The 20,523-nt window shown below is 43.7% G+C and overlaps 1 protein-coding gene across 1 annotated transcript in view; it reads right to left on the minus strand.

Moving 5' to 3' along the window:
* LOC141147314 (protein mono-ADP-ribosyltransferase PARP14-like) overlaps positions 1-20,523 on the minus strand; it is a 54,200-nt gene that overhangs the window by 13,850 nt on the left and 19,827 nt on the right. Inside the window, exons 7-14 of the mRNA XM_073634530.1 lie at positions 15,303-15,542; positions 9,070-9,291; positions 8,203-8,284; positions 6,119-6,268; positions 5,507-5,569; positions 4,233-4,412; positions 3,071-3,298; positions 206-808 (exon numbers count right to left, since the gene is read on the minus strand). Of these exons, the coding sequence (XP_073490631.1) occupies positions 206-808; positions 3,071-3,298; positions 4,233-4,412; positions 5,507-5,569; positions 6,119-6,268; positions 8,203-8,284; positions 9,070-9,291; positions 15,303-15,542 (1,768 nt within the window). The remainder of the gene's footprint in view (positions 1-205; positions 809-3,070; positions 3,299-4,232; positions 4,413-5,506; positions 5,570-6,118; positions 6,269-8,202; positions 8,285-9,069; positions 9,292-15,302; positions 15,543-20,523) is intronic.

Raw genomic sequence — 20,523 nt, forward strand, 5'->3', positions numbered from 1 at the left:
GAGGTGACTATCCCCGGCAATGCCAGCTGTAGTTTTTCGTTGTTTTTAAAAATAACAATGGAAGAATTAACACAGAATTTACTTTTGGAAGGTGCTGCACCCAATATACCATATCCATCTTGATCATTTCTGATCCTTCTCCCTGCAGATGAAGCCCATTGCTGTGGAATATGTTGATGCAATTAAACAATAAAAACATTATTACCATGTTTCACAACACGTTGGATCTGAATTTGGTTCCCACGCTTGTCTGTGGCCGTATCTCCTTGTACACTGACAGTATATTGGTGTCCTTGGATCTGGATTGTGATCTTGGCCTTGTTGTCATTTTTTGCCTCTTCCAGCTCCAGGTTTGTCATCATGTCAAAGGGGACCATAGTTCCTCTATTGTCATATCTCCATTCCACCAGTTTCCCGGTGAGCTCCGCTGCCCGTTCCCGGTTCTTTCTGTCTTTTACCCGGTTTATAATCTTTTCGATCTCCCCGGACACAAATAGGACATCCCGGGTGAGGCCCACAATCCGGATGGAGGGGTCGGGTGGTTTGTAAATGACGGAGACCTGAAACTTTTTCTGGAGGTCGGAGATCTTCTGCACCTCGGCTTCTTCTAATTCGGAGATACATTCCTCTGTGATCACCTTCTCTGCCTGCTCATTATCGATCAGCTGCAGTAGCCAAGCCTTCGTCCTGTCCACACTCCTTTTATCTTCAGCACACAAGCTGAACACCACAGGCTCAATGCCGTCCATCAACTGAAAGGCGGTGAGCTTCTGAACTCGCTTTGGGGCTTTTGGTGGTGTAAAACGTTCTACAGAGGAAGAAAAGAGACAATAGCGTCACAGACTGCTCTATAAAGTGGAAATATAAATTGTGAACAAATAGTTTATGAACGCGATGTAGACCAGGTTTGGGTGACATGGATTTCAGCTGAGGAACTCTGAGGATGTTCTGTATAAATTTTATTTAATGCTTCACTCATTAAAGTAGATATAAACCCAATCACTGAGAGACCAGACTGTGCCCCGTGTTTGTTTTATTTTATTGTTGGCATTTAAATGGTATGGCAATGGTATAAATATAAGGAATCTGAATATTGGACTACCATGATAACCTTGAGTTGTGATAGGATTGAGTGAGTTTACAATTGAAGCGACATGCCATGAAATTCAATTCCAAATGCAAGTTTATTCCAATGATAGATTGTTTGTAAAACCAACACATTTCTGGGACTGTAACTCCTTCATCAGGGCTTAAGAGAATTATGCAACGATACTGTAACATGGACTGTAAAATCTGTATATTGTTGGGAGTTAGTAGTTGACTCCAGCTCACTACTGACTCTGCATGCACTGTATCGCCTTTATTCTCTTAAAAGAGAAGTATTGGAATTTTTTTCCCCCAGATTCATAATTACCTCGGTGGATGCAGCATCGGACCGTCCCCCGCCGCCTCTGCACTGAGAACCGAGCCATCGAAAATTGCCGAAGGGTCCGTTTTCTTGGCTCCCCAAGCAGAGAGCTGATGACTGTCAGTCAGCGGCTCTCCTGCTCTGCTCCCCACGCTCATTGGAGCGCTGAACTGTGAAGGGGCGGGGTGCGGCTCGCTGAGGGGCTAAGATGGCCATCAGTCCCGGCAACTGGTGGATCCAGACTCCTAGAATCGGGATGACGCGGTGCCTGGACCGATCTGTGTGATGTCAGCAGAGGGCGGACTTCTGCTGAAAACGTGTCACGGGAGTGCAAAACGAATTGCACTCCTGTGACCCATAGGAGAAGCCCAGCCAAACGAGCTCAGGCTGGACTTCTCCTGTAAAGAAGAAATCTCACCATATACAGCATATCTTCTTTGTGTGGGGGAAAAAGTACATGCAGAGTTTTGGTAGGTGCTGTGTATCCCGATTTAGCATGGTTGACAGCACGCCCCTCCTCCCTCTACTGCTGTTTGACCACACTGCTCTGTAGGAGATGAATAATTCATGTGCATTGATTTACAGCACTTGTCCCTGGCACAAGGGGCTTACCAGAGACCAACGGAATTAAAGAAATTGCATGGAAATCCTCTACACTAAGGCACTCTCACAGCAAGGGGGCAGGAGCAGCAGGGTAGACTTGATCAGAGATAATGAAGTCAGTACGCTCAAAAGGCATGTCTGAAATGATAAGTGACAGCATTGGGGATGGGTGTGACAGAGCACACTACATCTATGATGACGTCAGTGAGTCCAAGTTGCATGACAGCAGAAGAGGCAGGAACAACACAGCAGACAAGATCAGTGATGTTAACTTCAGCCTAAATAAAAAGCATGCCGAGATGTACGGTGACAGCAGTGGGGTCTGGACAGAGTAGACAACATATGGCGTCACTGCATCTGACAGGTGCACTTGAAATGTGTAGGGACAGCAGACAGGGCAGGAGCGATGGAGCACAGTAGACCAGTGATGATGACATCAGCGCACCTTAAAGGTGTAGCCAAGATGCATGTTGACAGTAGAGGGGGGCAGGAGCAACAAAGCACATAAGATCAGTGATAATGATGTCAGGGGCCCCAAGAGATGTGCCTGAAATGCATAGTGACAGCAGAATGGTGGTGGTGGGGGGGGGGTATCAGAGTAGATTTGATCGATGATGGTGATAACAGTGCATCTGACAGGCAGGTCTCAGATGCACTGTCAAAGCAAATAGGGCAGGAGCAACAGAGCTCTGCTTGATCTACCACTTAGGAAGACCCACAAATTGGGCTTCAGACAGGGAAGGAGCTGACAGCCAGTAATAGCACAACTGTTCAACATTCAGAGATAAGTATTTCCGCCTTAACAGACAGCAGTTATGTTTTCATTGCTCATGAGACTTATTTATTTTTTAAGCCCTGATGAAGGGTTTGGAGTTACAGCCCCCAATGGTTTGAATTTGCAAACATTCTATCATTGCAATACATTTGTATCCAGACTTGAATATCAGTCCACAGCATATCAATTGGTTGCTCTTCCAGGATTTCAGGATCCTGAGCTTCTACATACAGAAAGGTTTCTTTCCCTTTCAATCAGCCATCCTGAACTCACATGACACTCACCGGTGATTCCACCAAAGAATCCACCAATTCTAGTGAGGAAGGATTTGGCTTCAGGCAGGGTGGTCCCCTCTCTCTTCTTCATGCTCATGTAGAAATCGTTCAACATAGGTTGCTGGAATAGAACCACTTTCACCGTCTGAAGAGAACGGACCGATTTAGATTTGATGAAGTCCACCAAACCTTCGAGGATGGAGTCGGCCACTGTGGAGGCGGCTAATCCCCCCGCACCTGTATCAACCAGACAAAATTGTTTGTCAAAGATATTTACTGACCACAAAATTTAACTTTTCCTTAATTCAATATAAAAGGTAAAAAAAAAACATTACTCACAGGAACCTGACCTCTAGAGGTTCTACTATGGAATACCAGAGATGGTGAGGACCCCTCATAATGTGTCCAGTAGGTGGTCATCAACCCAGTCCTCAGGGCCCACTAACAGGCCAGGTTTTATGTATTACCTCGGGGCGATGCAGACTAGAATACTGCAATCACTGAGCAGCAAATGATATCACCTGTGATGTATTTCAGTTATCTTGCAAACCTGGCCTGTTAGTGGGCCCTGAGGACAGGGTTGATGACCACTGGTGTACAGACCTGGGAACTCAGCACAGGGATGGTGGGAACCCCTCATAATGGACATAGCACGTGTACAGACCCAGAAATTCCTTGCAGGAATGGTGGGAACTTCTCATAATGGGACCAGATGGCATGTAGACCTTTGATGTACCTTTCCACAATTTACCGAACACTGAAATAAAAGTTCTGTCTGGACTAATCCCATTACTCATCTCTTAGACCAACGTCACATTTGTAATCCTAATGTCAAGCTTGCTATGGAGGACACATCACAGGAGAACATCACAGAAGGTGGAAAACAAACGTCAAAGTCAGGTCTGTAGATGAGACTTAATAAATCTTTTCTTTAAAAAAACTCTAACTTTCCAGTCAGAAATGCTTTATTCTGTACACTGACGGCGGCACGTGCCCAGTAAAGTATACAGTCCTTTTATCTTACAGATGCTGGGAATGAAGTTACGTGCTGAGATAATGCGCAGTGCACATGTGTAGGAGTTACAATGGGCAAAGCAAGAGAAAGGTGGACCCATAGGAAGATTATATGGTACCATACATGGCAGAACTGTCTGTGATGCCTTCATCATACCTGTTCCCAGAGCCGGGAAGGTGATAGAGGAGACTTGATTCTTCTCACACGTCTTTAGGGCATCGAGGACAATTTTCTTGGTGGATGCTGGATCCTGTGGTCCTATCACATGGAGAATCAGTTTACACTGTCTGAGGAGTCCAGGCCCGGTGATGATGTATCCCTTATGAGGTTGGGCGCCTGTCAGAAATGAAAACTTATAAACAAAAATAGCCATAGGGTATACAAGCCAAAACGATTGCCAATATGTCTGCGTTCATTTCATAGCTTCTCCAAGCTACATCTTCAGTTTTATTGAGTGTCAGGAAGATACCCCAACTTTTATATCCATCCCTAAGACACCTTTATCTAATCGTCATGGATTGCATCAAAGCAGATTGTCCAAGAACAGGATGGGGGTGGGAAGGTTGTGGAACCCCTCTGTCCTAGTTAAATAATCCCTTTGTGTCAGGGAGCCTGCAGAGGTGTTAACCCCTTTGATTTCCATGGCTGAAGGTGTGAATTGCTGTCGGAGTGAAGAGATGTTAGGATGGCCCAACATGGGAGGGAAAATTCTAAAATTCTTCAAAAGGACAGTGAGGTGCATTATTTGGACAGAGACTGGTTCCTAAAAGGTATGAAAGGGGCCATCTACTTCAAATGGGAACAGCCATCACTGAACAAGGCTGAGGACCTTCAAGACCATCTGCTTTTTACATATAATGCCATTTTATCTTTTCTTCCACAGCAACCTGACAACAATTCATCATTCAATTTACAATACTGAATGTGTGAACACCTAAGCAGACACACTGACAACAAAGAAAGATTTATGCAATAATAAAACGGGAGTGGGGGTTGTACAACGTTCACTCCTCCCATCCTGTGCTTGGACAATCAACATCTACACATTCCATGGTGATTGGATGAAGGTGTTGGTGCTGCCTCTGTGGATCTAAATGCTGGTATAACGTTATTGACACTTATTAGGGCTGAAGAAGTGGCTTGAAGAAGCGATGCAACATCTTCAACAAAACAAACAGTCCAGCTGAATGTGGCTAACTTTTACTAGCTATACCATGACCTGGATAATTGAGAACCTTCAAAGACATATACAAATGTACACAGCCTGGCCTTTACTGGCACCCAGTGAGCATTCATCAACCGTAACAACCCCATTTCCTTCTATATCTTTCCTAATGGTCTGCTACTTTTTCTTGGTGCATTGTCTATTCTTGTACACAAGAAAAACAATTTTTGACAAAAGCAAAAAAATAAAACAAGACTGGATTTACCCTGTGCCACAGCAGATGATGAAACAGATGGTCCAGCAGCTTCTAGAATCGCTTTTGAAACTCCTACAAATAAAAATATAAAAAAACACAATGGAGGCTCAATTTACAGAGCTTTAACACAAGGTTAAGTGTCCTTATTTAGCCAAGTGACTGTCAATTTCATATTTTATTGGACTAAACTGAAAATAACTTTTTGAAAATAAGTATCCTCTCTCCGGGTGTGTTCGCATCATAAATTGGGCCCTATGTCAACTCAACAGAGAGCTGAGCCCACCAGAGTTCATATTCCTTCATCTACAAGTCATTACATCTATAACTCCTACAAAGCCTTCACATTCTGATGTCTCTATACATTCCTATGGCCTGCACATGGCCTTCACCTCTCCTCCAGTCATGTCCTCACACTCCTCCACCCAGATCTTCTCTGGGATTCCCCTTCACATCCTGATCACCTCTACAGCCTTTAAGTGATTTTATGCATCATATTATCTGTACTACCAACCCATGTTCTATCTAGGACCTAAGAAAAAGTCTGTGACCCTCCTTACAATTGTTCTGGATTTCTGCATGAATGATTTTTGATTTTTGAATTTCGGGGTCGAAATGAATCACCTCTGCACAGAGAAAAGTCTTGGTTGGACGAATTTACAATAACTTCGGTCTCCTCTTTGGTTATATCGCCGGTCTTCACCTGATAAGTGACAGATCCGATCTTCATTTCATGAACCCCAAGTGACGGGTTTGTCACCGTCCCAAAGAACGCTGCAAGACAGAAAGAAAAGGGATGATAATAAGAATAGGCATAGGCGTGCGCACAGGGTGTGCCGGGTGTGCCCAGGCACACCCTAATCACCCTGTGCAGCACAGATTCCCCCTACTGCCCTGGCTCCCCACTCCTTCCCTCTGCAGCACTTCTGGATTTCCTCTTCTCCTCTCCTGCCGGCTGTTGCTGTGGAGATGTTTTTGGATGATTGAGGGAAGGGGCCGGTAAATATGTATTTATCAGCCCCTTCCCTTTCTGAATGAACATGGTGAGTGATGTGAGTAGTAGTGAGTAGTGTGTGTTTGAGCTTTGGGGTGCACACCCTAATGCAATAGGCTGCGCACACCTATGAGAATAGGGGATAAAAGAAAGCCATGTTCCCACCACCGATGATCAACTGTGCATGGAAAGATTAACAACCTTATGGCCTGGCAACTGCAGAAAGTTGAAATCTCCAGAATCAGGGACACACCGAGATAATGGATTATCCTGTATATTATTCTTATCCTCCTCCTCTTCCTTTCACCACCGCTGTCCCCACCTCTTTCATCCTCCCCTTCTTCCGACATCCGCCCCGACTGTCCACACATCTGTCATCATCCTCTTTCTCTTCAAACCATCCCTACTCTTCCGCTCTCTGTCATTATCCTCCTCCTCCTCCTTTTCCATCTATTCATCCATCTCCACTGTCCTCCCATCTTTCATTAGCCTTCTTCTCCTCTTCCATCCTTCATCCCCACTTTCCTCTCCTCTGTCATCACCTCTACCCACTATCCTTCCTTCTATTGTCATCTTCCACCTAAATCCATTCCCATTTTCCACTGTCATCCTCCTCCTGATCCATCTGCACTCTCCTGCCCTCCGTCATCCTCTTACTTCTACATACATGCCTCTTCTCTCAACATTATCCTCATCTTGCATCCCATGCTAATTTATTATATAACATAAAACAAACAAAAATTAAACACTAAACAAAATGCAAACAGAAAATGCACCCACTCCAAAATTACACAACTTCTAGAATACACAGGGAGGCCAAAAGTATATGAACCCCTCCAAATGATGGAGTTTAGGTGTCTCCAGTAAGGGGCCTGGTAATACTACATCATACAAAGACATTGTAGACGATTGTGCTCCTCCAATCTTGTGGTAACAGTTTAATGAAGACCCTTTTCTACTCCAGCATGACTATGTCCCCCCTGTGTACAAAGTCAGCTCCATAAAGATATGGTTGGACCAGTTTGGTGTGGAGGAGCTAGAGTGCATAGAGCCCTGAGACCTCAGCCTTACTGAACACCCTTGTAATGATTTGAAATGCCTATTGTGATCCAGGTCCTCATCCAACATGAGCACCTGACCTCACAAATTCCCACAGACACCCTCCAAAATCTTGTGGAAAGTCTACAGAGAAGAGTGGAGAATAGTGGCAGACTCAATAAACCATTTGGACGGACGGACCACTTTTTCTGCCATCATTGTTCTATGTGTCTATGTTATAACCACAAATGGGACCCAACTATTGGGGGAAACTCCACAATAATGGTCATGGGGAGAAGGGGAGGAGGCAAACACATATTAATGTCAATGGTTTTAGAATGGGATGTTCAACAAGCTCATATAGGTGTGATGGTCAGGGGTTCACAGGACATTTGGGCATATATACTAAATTAGATTTGGATATGAAGCTTCCATTGTAGATTATAACATACTGTACAAGGAGTAGTTTTGGGAAATAAACTCCCTATAGAAGACAAAGCTCCATATTAAAGAATAAAAGCCTCTTAGCTAAATGGGGGTACAAAAATCAGGAAAATTGAGGACAGAGACAGTTCCCCAAACTAGTCTCCAAGGGTCCATTCTCCTATCCTTGGAGACTAGTTTGGGGAACTCTCGGCTCCCAATTTTCTTATAGATTCAGATTACATAAACGTACTTGATCCCATCCCAACTGATTGTCTGTTGGTGACTCCACTAGCGGCAGTATCAGTGTAGTTTTCCAGTTGACTTGTAAATGCCTGTAAATACAAAACACAAGAAAATGCCCATTATACAGCAAGAAAAACACACACGAGATACAACATGTGACATTTGAAGTGATGTGCCGGGGGTCCAGTGGGATATAAGGCTTTCTATAATCTTGTACACTGCAAGGACACCTTTTATAAAGAGTAATCCATCTTTTCTGCTTGTAACATTCACATTTGTAATCACCAAGTGTATTGTCTGGTCTATGAATCCTGTCCAAGGTTGAATTATCACCACTCATTATTTCTTAACTGATACTCCTAAAATGGTCCAAATTTCTCATCCCCTTTTTTGTTATTCAGATGGAACTCTTCCCAACAGGTCCTATGCAGCTCCAGCACAATCTCCATTCACTTAATGATGACTTTGTGCATGCTGGGGACAAGAAGCTGGACATATCACCACCCCGATGGCCATGTGAGAATATTCAGTCTACAGACCAGTCATTTTTCAGCCAGGATTCCATGGGACCCTATGGTTCCTCCAAAGGCTGCTAGAGGTTCCCTGAGCTGTGGCTGGTTGACCTCTCAAATTTGATGGTGCCTACATAGTTCCAAACACCACTGCAGAGCCAGCTGCATGACACCATTGATCTTTATTGGTGACCGCTGGCCACCAATGTGAGGGACAATCTTTCCACTGACCCCCAATTAATCAGTTTTAGAAGGGGTTTTTTAGGATCTACAAAATAATTTTAAGGGTTCCTCGGGGTAAAAAGGCTGAGAAAGGTTACTCTAGTCCAACAGCATCACAATAAACATGATATCTCAATTACCTTGATGGTGTCCCTGTCACTGGGGTGAAGGACCAAATGAACTTCTTGAAGATTCTGTGCTTTGTTTTTGCGGCTAAACTGGAAAATCTCATCAAACATTACAAACGCCACCAAAACTTTCGGGAATCCAAGATTGCCTGTTCCGATAGCTGGGAATGATATTGACGTCCACTGGTTCTGCTCTGTCGCTGTCAAACAGTCTCGAATAATTGTGCGAAGAGTCTGAAACAAAGAGACCAAGATTGAAGTGTAACTCTGGGCAAGGAAAAAAATAAAAAAACACATATATTTAATTTTGGATTTCTATAGAGCTTTACTTCCTGGGGACTCAAAACGCTTAGGAAGTGTGGCAGTCATCTTGGGCACACTCAGTTGAGCCAATGAACCTACCAACACGTTTGGGGGGGGAAACCCACACAAGCACATGGAGAATATGCAAACTCCATGCAAACGGTGTCCTGATCGTGATTCAAACTGGGGACCCCAGTGCTCAAAGGCAGAAGTGCTAACCACTGAGTCACTATGCTGCCATCTAAGCTGCAGTGCTGCCACATTAATAGTGTTTCACTAGCATTACTACAGCAGGGTATGCATGTATGTATGGGTTCCCCTGTAACAGTTTATCTGTTGATGGCAGTGGATCTGTTATTTTCCCCACTTCCTGCAACAGGCCAAGCTGTCCTGCCGAAAGTGGCAATTACAGGAAGTCTAAGTTTCAGCTGCTAAATGGTCAGAGAATTTACATTCACTTCAAGGCAGTTTCAGGTAAAAATATTGCTACGGCAATACTTATTGTAGGGAACCACAAAAACAAAGATTATCAAAGAGGATGGCCGTCTTCATAGTTACTATAAAAACTGCTATAAAAAGTATCTGGTAGTAGAAAGCAAAAAGCAGATACTCCAACAAAACTCAACAATTTGATCAATGTTTATCAACATACACAAATATCACAAAAACGAGCAACAATTAAGGCAAGCGGCATCCGTATCTCATTTCAAAATGGCCCAAAATTTATGTCAATGTGGCCCCATGGAAAATTTTAATACACAACGAGGAACTCCAGCCAAGCTTTTCTTTTTTGAATATACTGTGCCTTGAAAAAGTATTCATACCCCTTGAAATTTCCCACATTTTGTCATGTTACAACCAAAAACGTAAATGTATTTTATTGGGATTTTATGTGATAGACCAACACAAAGTGGCACATAATTGTGAAGTGGAAGGAAAATGATAAATGATACAAATAAATATGTGAAAAGTGTGTGTGGGGGGGGGGGGGGGGCATTTTTTATGATGCCCCCCGGAGTCAATACTTTGTAGAACCCCCTTTCTCTGCAATTACAGCTCCAATCTTTTTTGGGATGTCTCTACCAGCTTTGCACATCTAGGAGAGGGACATTTTTGCCCATTCTTCTTTGTAAAATATCTCAGATTGGATGGAGAGCGTCTGAACAGCACTTTTTAAGTCTTGCCACAGATTCTCAATTGGATTTAGGTCTAAAACTGTGACTAACACATGAATATGCTTTGATCTAAACCATTCCATTGTAGCTCTGGCTGGATGTTTCGGGTCGTTGTCCTGCTGGAAGGTGAACCTCTGCCCCAGTCTCAAGTCTTTTGCAGACTCTAACAGGTTTTCTTCTAAGATTGTCCTGTATTTGTCTCCATCCATCTTCCCATCAACTCTGACCAGCTTCCCTGTCCCTGCTCAAGAAAAGCATCCCCACCACATGATGCTGCCACCACCATGTTTCACGGTGGGGATGGTGTGTTCAGGGTGATGTGCAGTGTTAGTTTGTTAGTTGAATTTTGGTCTCATGTGACCAGATCACCTTCTTCCACATGTTTGCTGTGTCCTCCACATGGCTTCTCACAAACTACAAACAGGACTTCTTATGACTTTCTTTCACCAATGTCTTTCTTCTTGTCACTCTTCCATAAAGGGCAGATTTGTGGAGAACACGACTAATAGTTGTCCTGTGGACAGATTCTCCCACCTGAGCTGTGGATCTCTGCAGCTCCTCCAGAGTTACCATGGACCTCTTGGCTCTTCTCTGATGAATGCTCTCCTTGCCCGGCCGGTCAGTTTAGGTGGACGGCCATGTCTTGGTAGGTTTGCGGTTGTGCCATACTCTTTCCATTTTCCGATGATGGATTGAACAGAGCTCCGTGAGATGATCAAAGCTTGGGAGATTTTTTTATAACTTAACCCTGCTTTAAACTTCTCCACAACTTTATCCCTGACCTGTCTGGTGTGTTCCTTGGCCTTAATGATGCGGTTTGTTCACTAAGGTTCTCTAAGAAACCTCTGAGGGCTTCACAGAACAGCTGTATTTATACCGAGATTAAATGACACACAGGTAGACTCTATTTACTAATTAGGTGACTTCTGAAGGCAATTGGTTCCACTAGATTTTAGTTAGGGGTATCAGAGTAAAGGGGGCCGAATACAAATGCCGCCCCCCCCCCCCCCACACACACACACACACACTTTTCACATATTTATTTGTATCATTTATCATTTTCCTTACACTTCACAATTATGTGACACTTTGTGTTGGTCTATCACATAAAATCCCAATAAAATACATTTACGTCTTTGGTTGTAACCTGACAAAATGTGGAAAATTAAGGGGCATTGTAGTAGGAAAGGGTTACAACTTCTGGAGTTTGGATTGAGTTCCTTCTAAAGATTCACATGTAAAATTAATTCTTTGTATGCCTTTAATATGGCTATACGTAGGTACATTTTGGTCAATATTACATTTTCATAAAACGTTGACCCACACTGTATATTCTAAATCCATCTCAAACATACACTGTAGTTATCCTTCTATATTTTGAAAGAGAAAATTGAAAAACCCAAGAATGCTTTTAGTCATACCAAATGATACCCATTTGTTAAAAGAGAACAGAAAGTTCAAAAGATCAGAGAATATATCAAATGTTTATCTGTATGTAGCATCCTCCTAGATAGGTGCTAGGTTAGGTAGATTTTGTTATTAGCTCCGCTGTAATCAGTTGAGCTGCTTGTGATTGTTTGGGTCTGTTGTGCGTCTCACTGGTTGCAGGCTTGACTGCTTCCCCCTGCCTTCTGGAGGATTCTGGAAAGTAGTGGGCTGAGAGAGTCAAATCAAGCAGCTGAATATTTATGCAATCCCAGCCGATCCCTGCAGGAGGGTACCCAGACGGTGGCTGGGAGAGAGCATAAATATTTTAAGGCCGGGAACAGAGGGGTTCTTGTCCAGGAAGAGGAGATCCCAGCCTGAAGGGCTGCTGTCTACTGCTCATTGTGGTCCCAGCTGGGGGGGGGGGGGGGGTGCTACCCTACTGAACTGTAAACTCTGCTGGAGCTGACTGTGGGAATTCTTTTTGGGATCTGGTCTAGAGAATTTACAGGAAAGGTGTCTGGAAGATATTGGAAGGAGGCATCAAACTATCCAAGGACATTACTGAGTACAGACCGGTGTGTGAGATCCCAGTGACTGTGTGCTGCTGGCATCAGAGTCAGCTTGCACAAAAAGTAGACATTGTTCATGGTGTCTCTCTGTAGCTTATCCCATTATTTGCCACTGCAAGGACTGTGCTCAGAATCTTTAGGAGAAAGAGAGGTGTCCTCAAGTTACTACTTAAAAGTTGTTGGAGTATCCCACAGTTACCCTACACCCATCCAAGTTCAAGTTCTTCATTAAAGCATAAAAAAAAAAAAAATAATACCCCTAGACCAGGGGTCTCTAACCCCCGGGCCGCGGCCCACTGCCTGTTTGCAGCCAGGCCGCGAAGGCTGCACTTTCAGAGGTTCGGCAGGAGCGAGCGAGCAAAGAGATGACATCACCTCTTGCAGCCCCGCATCACAGCTGTTCCGTCCACACAGCCAGCTGCGAACACAACACTGTCTGAGGTGTTGTGTGGGAGCAGAGAGATGATGTCATCTCTCACCGCCCGCCCCGCCCCACCACTGTTCAAACCTCACAGCCAGCGTGAACGCTACACTGAGGTGCGGTGGACGAGAGATGAAATCTCTCACTGCTCAACCCGCATCGCTGCATGTTCCACCCTCACTTGGCAAGTGGCTGTCTGCATCTGGCAAGTGACAAATTCCCACCTGGCAAGCGACAGTCCCCACCTGGCAAGCGACAGTCCCCACCTGCAAGTGATAGGCCACATCTGGCAAGTCACAGTCCCCACCTGGCAAGTGACAAGCTGCATCTGGTGGTAGGCGATCGTGGCAAGTGACACACTCAGGCTTCCCACTGATTCTGCATTATGGGGAGTTGAACTATTTATTTTTTATCACAATGTAATAATGGAAATTATGCGCTTCAATCATCATGACACCATAACAACCATGGTGTTGTGAGTGATGATTGAAGCGTCAACACCAGCCATTTCCCCAACAAGTCGCCCGCGAAAAACCGCATCGCACCCCCCCCCCCAACCCCCCCCCCCCCCCCCCCGGCCTTAGTATAATTTTCTTCCACACAGCCAAAGAGGTTGGAGACCGCTGCCCTAGACTAATCATTGAGCCAGAAAAGTGTCAGATTGTGTGTCTGGCTGCTAGCATGCTAACTGGGCAAAAAAATCTTAGGACCTAAACAGTGGGACCTCTAGGGGGTGAGTGCTACATTTAATTGGTAAAAAAGCAAAAGATAAGACCTAATCCCCCCACCCCATTGATAGCCTTTTGGAGCTCCAGCACATCTTAAACACAAAAAAAAAAAAATGAAGGATCCAACATCCCTCCAACATCACGAGGAACACTATGGGAAAACTTGTTTTTGTCAGACCGAGTTCACACACCTCCTAAGAACTTCCCCCAGGAAGTAAATCGCTATAGGAGGAAAATTTCTAATTGCTTACGGAATGTTCAGATCTCCGCCAACCCTCTAGATATTGTCTCTAATACAACTCAAAGGCTGTCTCTTCATTCTTGAGCCACCATCTACAGGCTAATATCACATTCTAAAGTGGGCTCTGGCACAGTATATAACTCCACTCAACCCCTTACCAAATGGCCCTTACTCCCATCCTTCCCACCAATTTACTCCTTTGTTTTTTATTTTTTTTGTCCTTTCCACTATCCAATAATAAAGATAAATCGAAAACATTTCCTCTCAGTGCTACCTAAACAATGTGACAGTGCCGCGCCCTGCCACTGTGTTAGAGCTGAATGTCACACGTGGTTCTCAAAGATGCAGAATGAGGGGCCCCAGGATGTCTGTTCTGAGTGGATAAAACAGGTTTTACAGTAACTCCTGGTTTGGGTCCTGGAGTTCAGAGACTTCAGAGTCTTGGATAGATGAAGCCTCTAACCCTGTGTCCATGTCTTCTCAAAAACCAGCAGCTGGACTGTGCAAGTGTGCCCAGCATTTATAATCCATGAGCTGGTAGTGATTCAGGGCTCTATCTGGAAGACAGGAGGCCCAGGTCAGGGTGTGGGCCAGTGCAGAAGGGAGCTGTGAGAGACACGGTGTGTCTTTAGGCAGGAGCCTGTGAAGCTTAGGTGGGCACATTTGTTAGAGCACTGACTGAGACTGCATGGCAAGTCTGTGCGGAGACAGACTCCAGGTCTACAAAGTCTAAATAGCCAGGAGGTTGAATAACTGTGTTATATGCTGGTGATGCTGAAAACCCCTGCAAGGGTAACCCCAAGATATGTTTTTGAAATGTTTACTTTCTTCCTAAATAAAAGTGGGCCAACAAAGCCTTGGAAGCTGGGCCGGGACAAGGGGTGGGCAGGGCAGGAGGGGCTGCTGCCCCTGGCACAATGGTTTATTGCAAGGATGGGGGGAACCCTGACCTTAACCCTAAGGGAAAGGGGGGGGCGCAGATTGGCATCTTTGCCCTGGATGACCTTGTACCAGCACTGCCTGGAAGGTCAGTGATTTTCTGGTGTTGTCCATCATTCTCTACACCAGTGGTTTTCAACCCTGTCCTCAAGTACCCCCAACAGGCCATGTTTTAGGAATTTTTCTTAGATAAAGTAGCTGTCCAAAATTCCAAGCCATTGACTGATTTAAAGAACCTGTTCAAGATAAAGCCTGCAAACATGGCCTGTTGGGGGTACTTGAGGACAGGGTTGAGAACCCACTGATCTACACAACGTGGCTGATTTACTAAAGGAGTGAATTTTCACTATCAAAAGGTAATTTTAACCTAGAAGAATGAGGTGAGGTTGTAAAGTGTAAATCAATAAATTTTCCCACTACACTCTGCAGGCCAGAAGGTACCGTTTCCGAGGTTCCTTGTCCGCTGTCCCATTGAGGGCTCACAACATGAAGAACCTCTTGACAGTTGAGATTGCAGCCGTCGGTACTAAACACGGATCCTGGCGCGGCCTGAGTGCCGAGACTTGCATCGTTCAGGAGTTGCTGCATATTAGAGCCTGCCCGATTCAGCAAGGCTTTGGATATGGCACCATTATTCAGGTTCAGATTGGCTCCTACTACACTGTTCACGATGACATCCGTCTGCCATGGAAAGAGATGACAAACATTACCAAGTAAATATTTTTTAAAGAGATTATTTCCTAAGAGATAAGTGGTTTGAATTTGCAAAGGGTCCAAATAATCTTTATAATTTATTGCAGATCTGGAAAGGAAGGAGAAGCAAAATATGAAAAACTTCAAAACTTCTATTTCCTAATTTGGGCATGAATGTACACATGTATACTACACCAAATCAGTCCTTCTCAACCTTTTACCACAGAGGAACCCTTGAAATAAGTTTCAGTTCTCAGGGAACCCCAGCTAATAATCTACTACAACGATATCTGCTATATGTACAACTCGTGACATGTTAGTGTGAACAGTAAGTTGTAATATGAGAATAAAAAAAAATAGGTCAGTCAGTGGGAATAATGTTCCTTACATTGGTGATCAGTGAGAAGAATGTACCTTACATTGGTGATCAGTGAGAAGAATGTTCCTTACATTGGTGATCAGTGAGAAGAATGTTCCTTACATTGGTGATCAGTGAGAAGAATGTTCCTTACATTGGTGATCAATGAGAAGAATGTCCCTTACATTGGTGATCAGTGGGAAGAATGTTCCTTACATTGGTGATCAGTGAGAAGAATGTTCCTTACATTGGTGATCAGTGAGAAGAATGTTCCTTACATTGGTGATCAGTGAGAAGAATGTACCTTACATTGGTGATCAGTGAGAAGAATGTTCCTTACATTGGTGATCAGTGAGAAGAATGTTCCTTACATTGGTGATCAGTGAGAAGAATGTACCTTACATTGGTGATCAGTGAGAAGAATGTTCCTTACATTGGTGATCAGTGGGAAGAATGTTCCTTACATTGGTGATCAGTGAGAAGAATGTCCCTTACATTGGTGATCAGTGAGAAGAATGTTCCTTACATTGGTGATCAGTAGGAAGAATGTTCCTTACATTGGTGATCAGTGAGAAGAATGTTCCTTACATTGGTGATCAGTGAGAAGAATGTTCCTTACATTGGTGATCAGTGAGAAGAATGTTCCTTACATTGGTGGTCAGTGGGAAGAATGTTCCTTACATTGGTGGTCAGTGGGAAGAATGTTCCTTACATTGGTGATCAGTGAGAAGAATGTTCCTTACATTGGTGGTCAGTGGGAAGAATGCTCCTTACAAATATCTAAAAAGATCATTGGTGTCAGTGGTACCTTATCTGAGAGTCAGAAATTGCTCATTGGTTATGCAACCCCTGGTAACTTCTGGAAGAACCGTAAGGAACTACTAAATCCTGGTTGAGAAAGGCTAATAAAGAGCATGTAAAGCAGGGAAATGGTAACATTACTTTGAGGAAGAGCTGGTGTAGTAAGGAGGGGTTTGGGTTCCTGGAGGACTGGGCCGACTTCTCAGTCGGTAACCGGTACTATAGAAGGGACGGACTGCACCTAAATGAGGAGGGTGCAGATCTGCTGGGAATGAAGATGGCCAAAAAGTTAGAGGGGTTTTTAAACTAGGCGATAGGGGGGAGGGTCCAGAGACAGTGATAGCCAGCGCAGAAGATATTCCAGAGGGTAGTATTGGGGGCATTAGTGGTAGGTTAACCAAAGCACAAAAACACAAGGTGAGTATAGTAGCAAGTCCTAGTTGCAATCTTGAAACACCCAATACGAGGACAATATACGACCGGTCTAAACTATGTGGCATGTTCACCAATGCCAGGAGCATGGCGGACAAGATGGGTGAACTAGAGATACTGTTGTACAAAGAGGATTTGGATTTTGTGGGAATTTCAGAGACCTGGTTCAACAGCTCTCATGATTGGCTGGCAAACATTCAAGGGTATACCCTATACCGCAAGGATAGAGAGGGTAAAAAAGGGGGAGGGGTATGCCTATATATCAAGAATAATGTACAAGTGAATGTGAGAGATGACATCACTGAGGGAGCTAGGGAGGAGGTGGAATCCTTATGCGTAGAGCTCCAAAGGGATGAAGCTAAGGGGAAAATATTACTGGGAGTATGCTATAGGCCCCCTAACCTGAGGGAGGAAGTGGAGACGGATCTCCTATCACAAATTGGATTAGCAGCAAGGATGGGAAGTGTTATCATAATGGGGGATTTTAATTATCCAGACATAGACTGGGCGGAGGGAACCGCGCATTCATTTAAGGCTCGCCAGTTCCTTAATGACTTGCAGGACAAATTTATGGGTCAGATGGTAGACGCACCAACTAGAAATAAAACATTACTGGATCTACTGATTACCAACAATACAGACCTGATCACAGATGTGGAAATACGGGGCAATTTAGGTAACAGCGATCACAGGTCAATTAGTTTCAGTATAAATCACACAAATAGGAAACATGAAGGGAACACAAAGACACTGAATTTCAAAAGAGCCAACTTCCCTAAACTACAAACCTTGCTAAAAGGCATAAATTGGGATAAAATATTAGGAACAAAGAATACGGAGGAGAGATGGGTTTGCTTTAAGAGCATATTAAATAAGGGCATTAGCCAATGTATCCCATTGGGTAATAAATTTAAAAGAGCGAACAAAAATCCTGGATGGCTTAACTCCAATGTAAAAATGCATACAAAAGCAAAGGAGAAGGCCTTCAAAAAATACAAGGTTGAGGGATCATCCTCAGCATTCAGACTTTATAAAGAATGCAATAAGAAATGTAAGGGTGCAATTAGGACGGCTAAGATAGAACATGAAAGACACATAGCGGAGGAGAGCAAAAAAAATCCCAAGAAATTCTTTAAGTATGTAAACAGTAAAAAAGGGAGGACTGACCATATTGGCCCCATAAAGAATGAGGAAGGACATCTGGTTACAAAGGATGGGGAGATGGCAAAGGTATTGAATTTATTCTTCTCCTCAGTATTCACGAGTGAATCGGGGGGCTTCAGTAACCAAAACTGCAGTGAGCAGAACGCTGTTCAGCGTCTGGCGGACTTGTATCCCCCCACCTCGTCTATGCTCTTTAGGAGGGACTTTGCAATTTGCCTAGTATCTGGGGACCATTGGTGTCCTACCCCATCTGTATTGGGTAGGAATACAATAGTTTCTGGACCTTTTATTCAGTTTTTTATATTTTATTTTTTAATTTTTTAATTTTTTGTAATTTATATCCTGCTCTGGCCACAATCTATTTTTGTGCATACAAGTTTTTTTAATAAAGTGATTTTACGTTATCACGCCATGGAAGCTCTTTTTTCTTGATGCATGAGGGAACGCAACACCCCCACGGATTGGGACGCACAGGAGATATCTATTATAGAATCTGGCACGTTTCTACATTAAAGGTACATACCGCAGGAAGCAGCAAGCGGAGAATCCAAGTCTAACCTACCACAGGCATACTACCCCTGTAGGGGTTCCGGGAGCTGGTGAGTAGGAAACCATAAGGGGGAGCACCAGAGTCACCAGACAACTATCTCTGCACTAAAAGTCACCATTGGGAAATTTTTGTAAAAGTCAACTTAGTACCAATATACGGGACTTTCATATGTTATTGAGATTTAACTGCTGCAATTTCTTGTCAATATTTTTTCTGTCCTGCACGCATGCGATTCTTACCCATGATATACTATACATATGGTTTAGAATGAAGGTGGTTTGACCTATATGTACTGCATGTAGACTGATGTATGCATAACTCGCTCCACCGTGATGCATTAAATTGTTGTTACATGCACTAGAATATGTATAGAAGCTAAATGTAATTTAAGGTATACGGTTTCATTAAGTGCACTTTATGTGGTACGGCCTCTGGCTCCATCACCAGATGCCGTAGCACAATCTCTTGTTGTGCGACATCTGATCGGTTTATCATATCCCCTATACTATATGCCATTGTGTAATTCCTTTACGGATTTATTACCATTCTCAATGTAAGGGGAAGTTACCCCTTGAGTTTTTAACACCGTATAGGTATATAAGCAGTGGTACGGGTCTATCACTAGTAAGGCTATCCCGTTTAAGTTTTCAGGTAGCGCCATATACCCATATCTAGTAATTTAAAAACTGCAGTGTTTATCCTCAGGACACAACACAGGAAGCACCTACATGGTTAACAGAGGATGGAATTAAAATTAGACTTGAGAAACTTAACATTAATAAATCACCGGGACCAGATGGCTTGCATCTGAGGGTACTTAGGGAACTCAGTCAAGTGATTGCCAGACCGTTGTTCCTAATTTTTACAGATAGTCTATTGCCTGGAATGGTACCAGCTGATTGGAGAAAAGCCAATGTAGCACCAATATTTAAAAAGGGCCCAAAAAACATCCCTGGGAATTACAGACCAGTTAGCCTAACATCAATAGTATGTAAACTCTTGGAGGGGATGATAAGGGACTATATACAAGATTTTAGTAATAAGAATGATATCATTAGCAGTAATCAGCATGGATTCATGAAGAATCGTTCTTGCCAAATCTTTTAACCTTCTATGAGGAGGTGAGTTGCCATCTAGATAAAGGAAGGCCCGTAGACGTGGTGTATCTGGATTTTGCAAAAGCATTTGACACAGTTCCCCATAAACGTTTACTGTACAAAATAAGGTGCGTTGGCATGGACCATAGGGTGAGTACATGGATTGAAAACTGGCTACAAGGGCGTGTTCAGAGGGTGGTGATAAATGGGGAGTACTCGGAATGGTCACAGGTGGGTAGTGGGGTTCCCCAGGGTTCTGTGCTGGGACCAATCCTATTTAATTTGTTCATAAACGATCTGGAGGATGGGATAAACAGTTCAATCTCTGTATTTGCAGACGATACTAAGCTAAGCAGGGTAATAACTTCTCCGCAGGATGTGGAAACCTTGCACAAAGACCTGAACAAATAATGGGGGGGGCGACTACATGGCAAATGAGGTTCAATGTAGAAAAATGTAAAATAATGCATTTGGGTGGCAAAAATATGAATGCAATCTATACACTGGGGGGAGAACCTCTGGGGGAATCTAGGATGGAAAAGGACCTGGGGGTCCTAGTAGATGATA

The sequence above is a fragment of the Aquarana catesbeiana genome, linkage group LG06 (assembly GCF_042186555.1).
Source record: "Aquarana catesbeiana isolate 2022-GZ linkage group LG06, ASM4218655v1, whole genome shotgun sequence".
Taxonomy (NCBI): domain Eukaryota; kingdom Metazoa; phylum Chordata; class Amphibia; order Anura; family Ranidae; genus Aquarana; species Aquarana catesbeiana.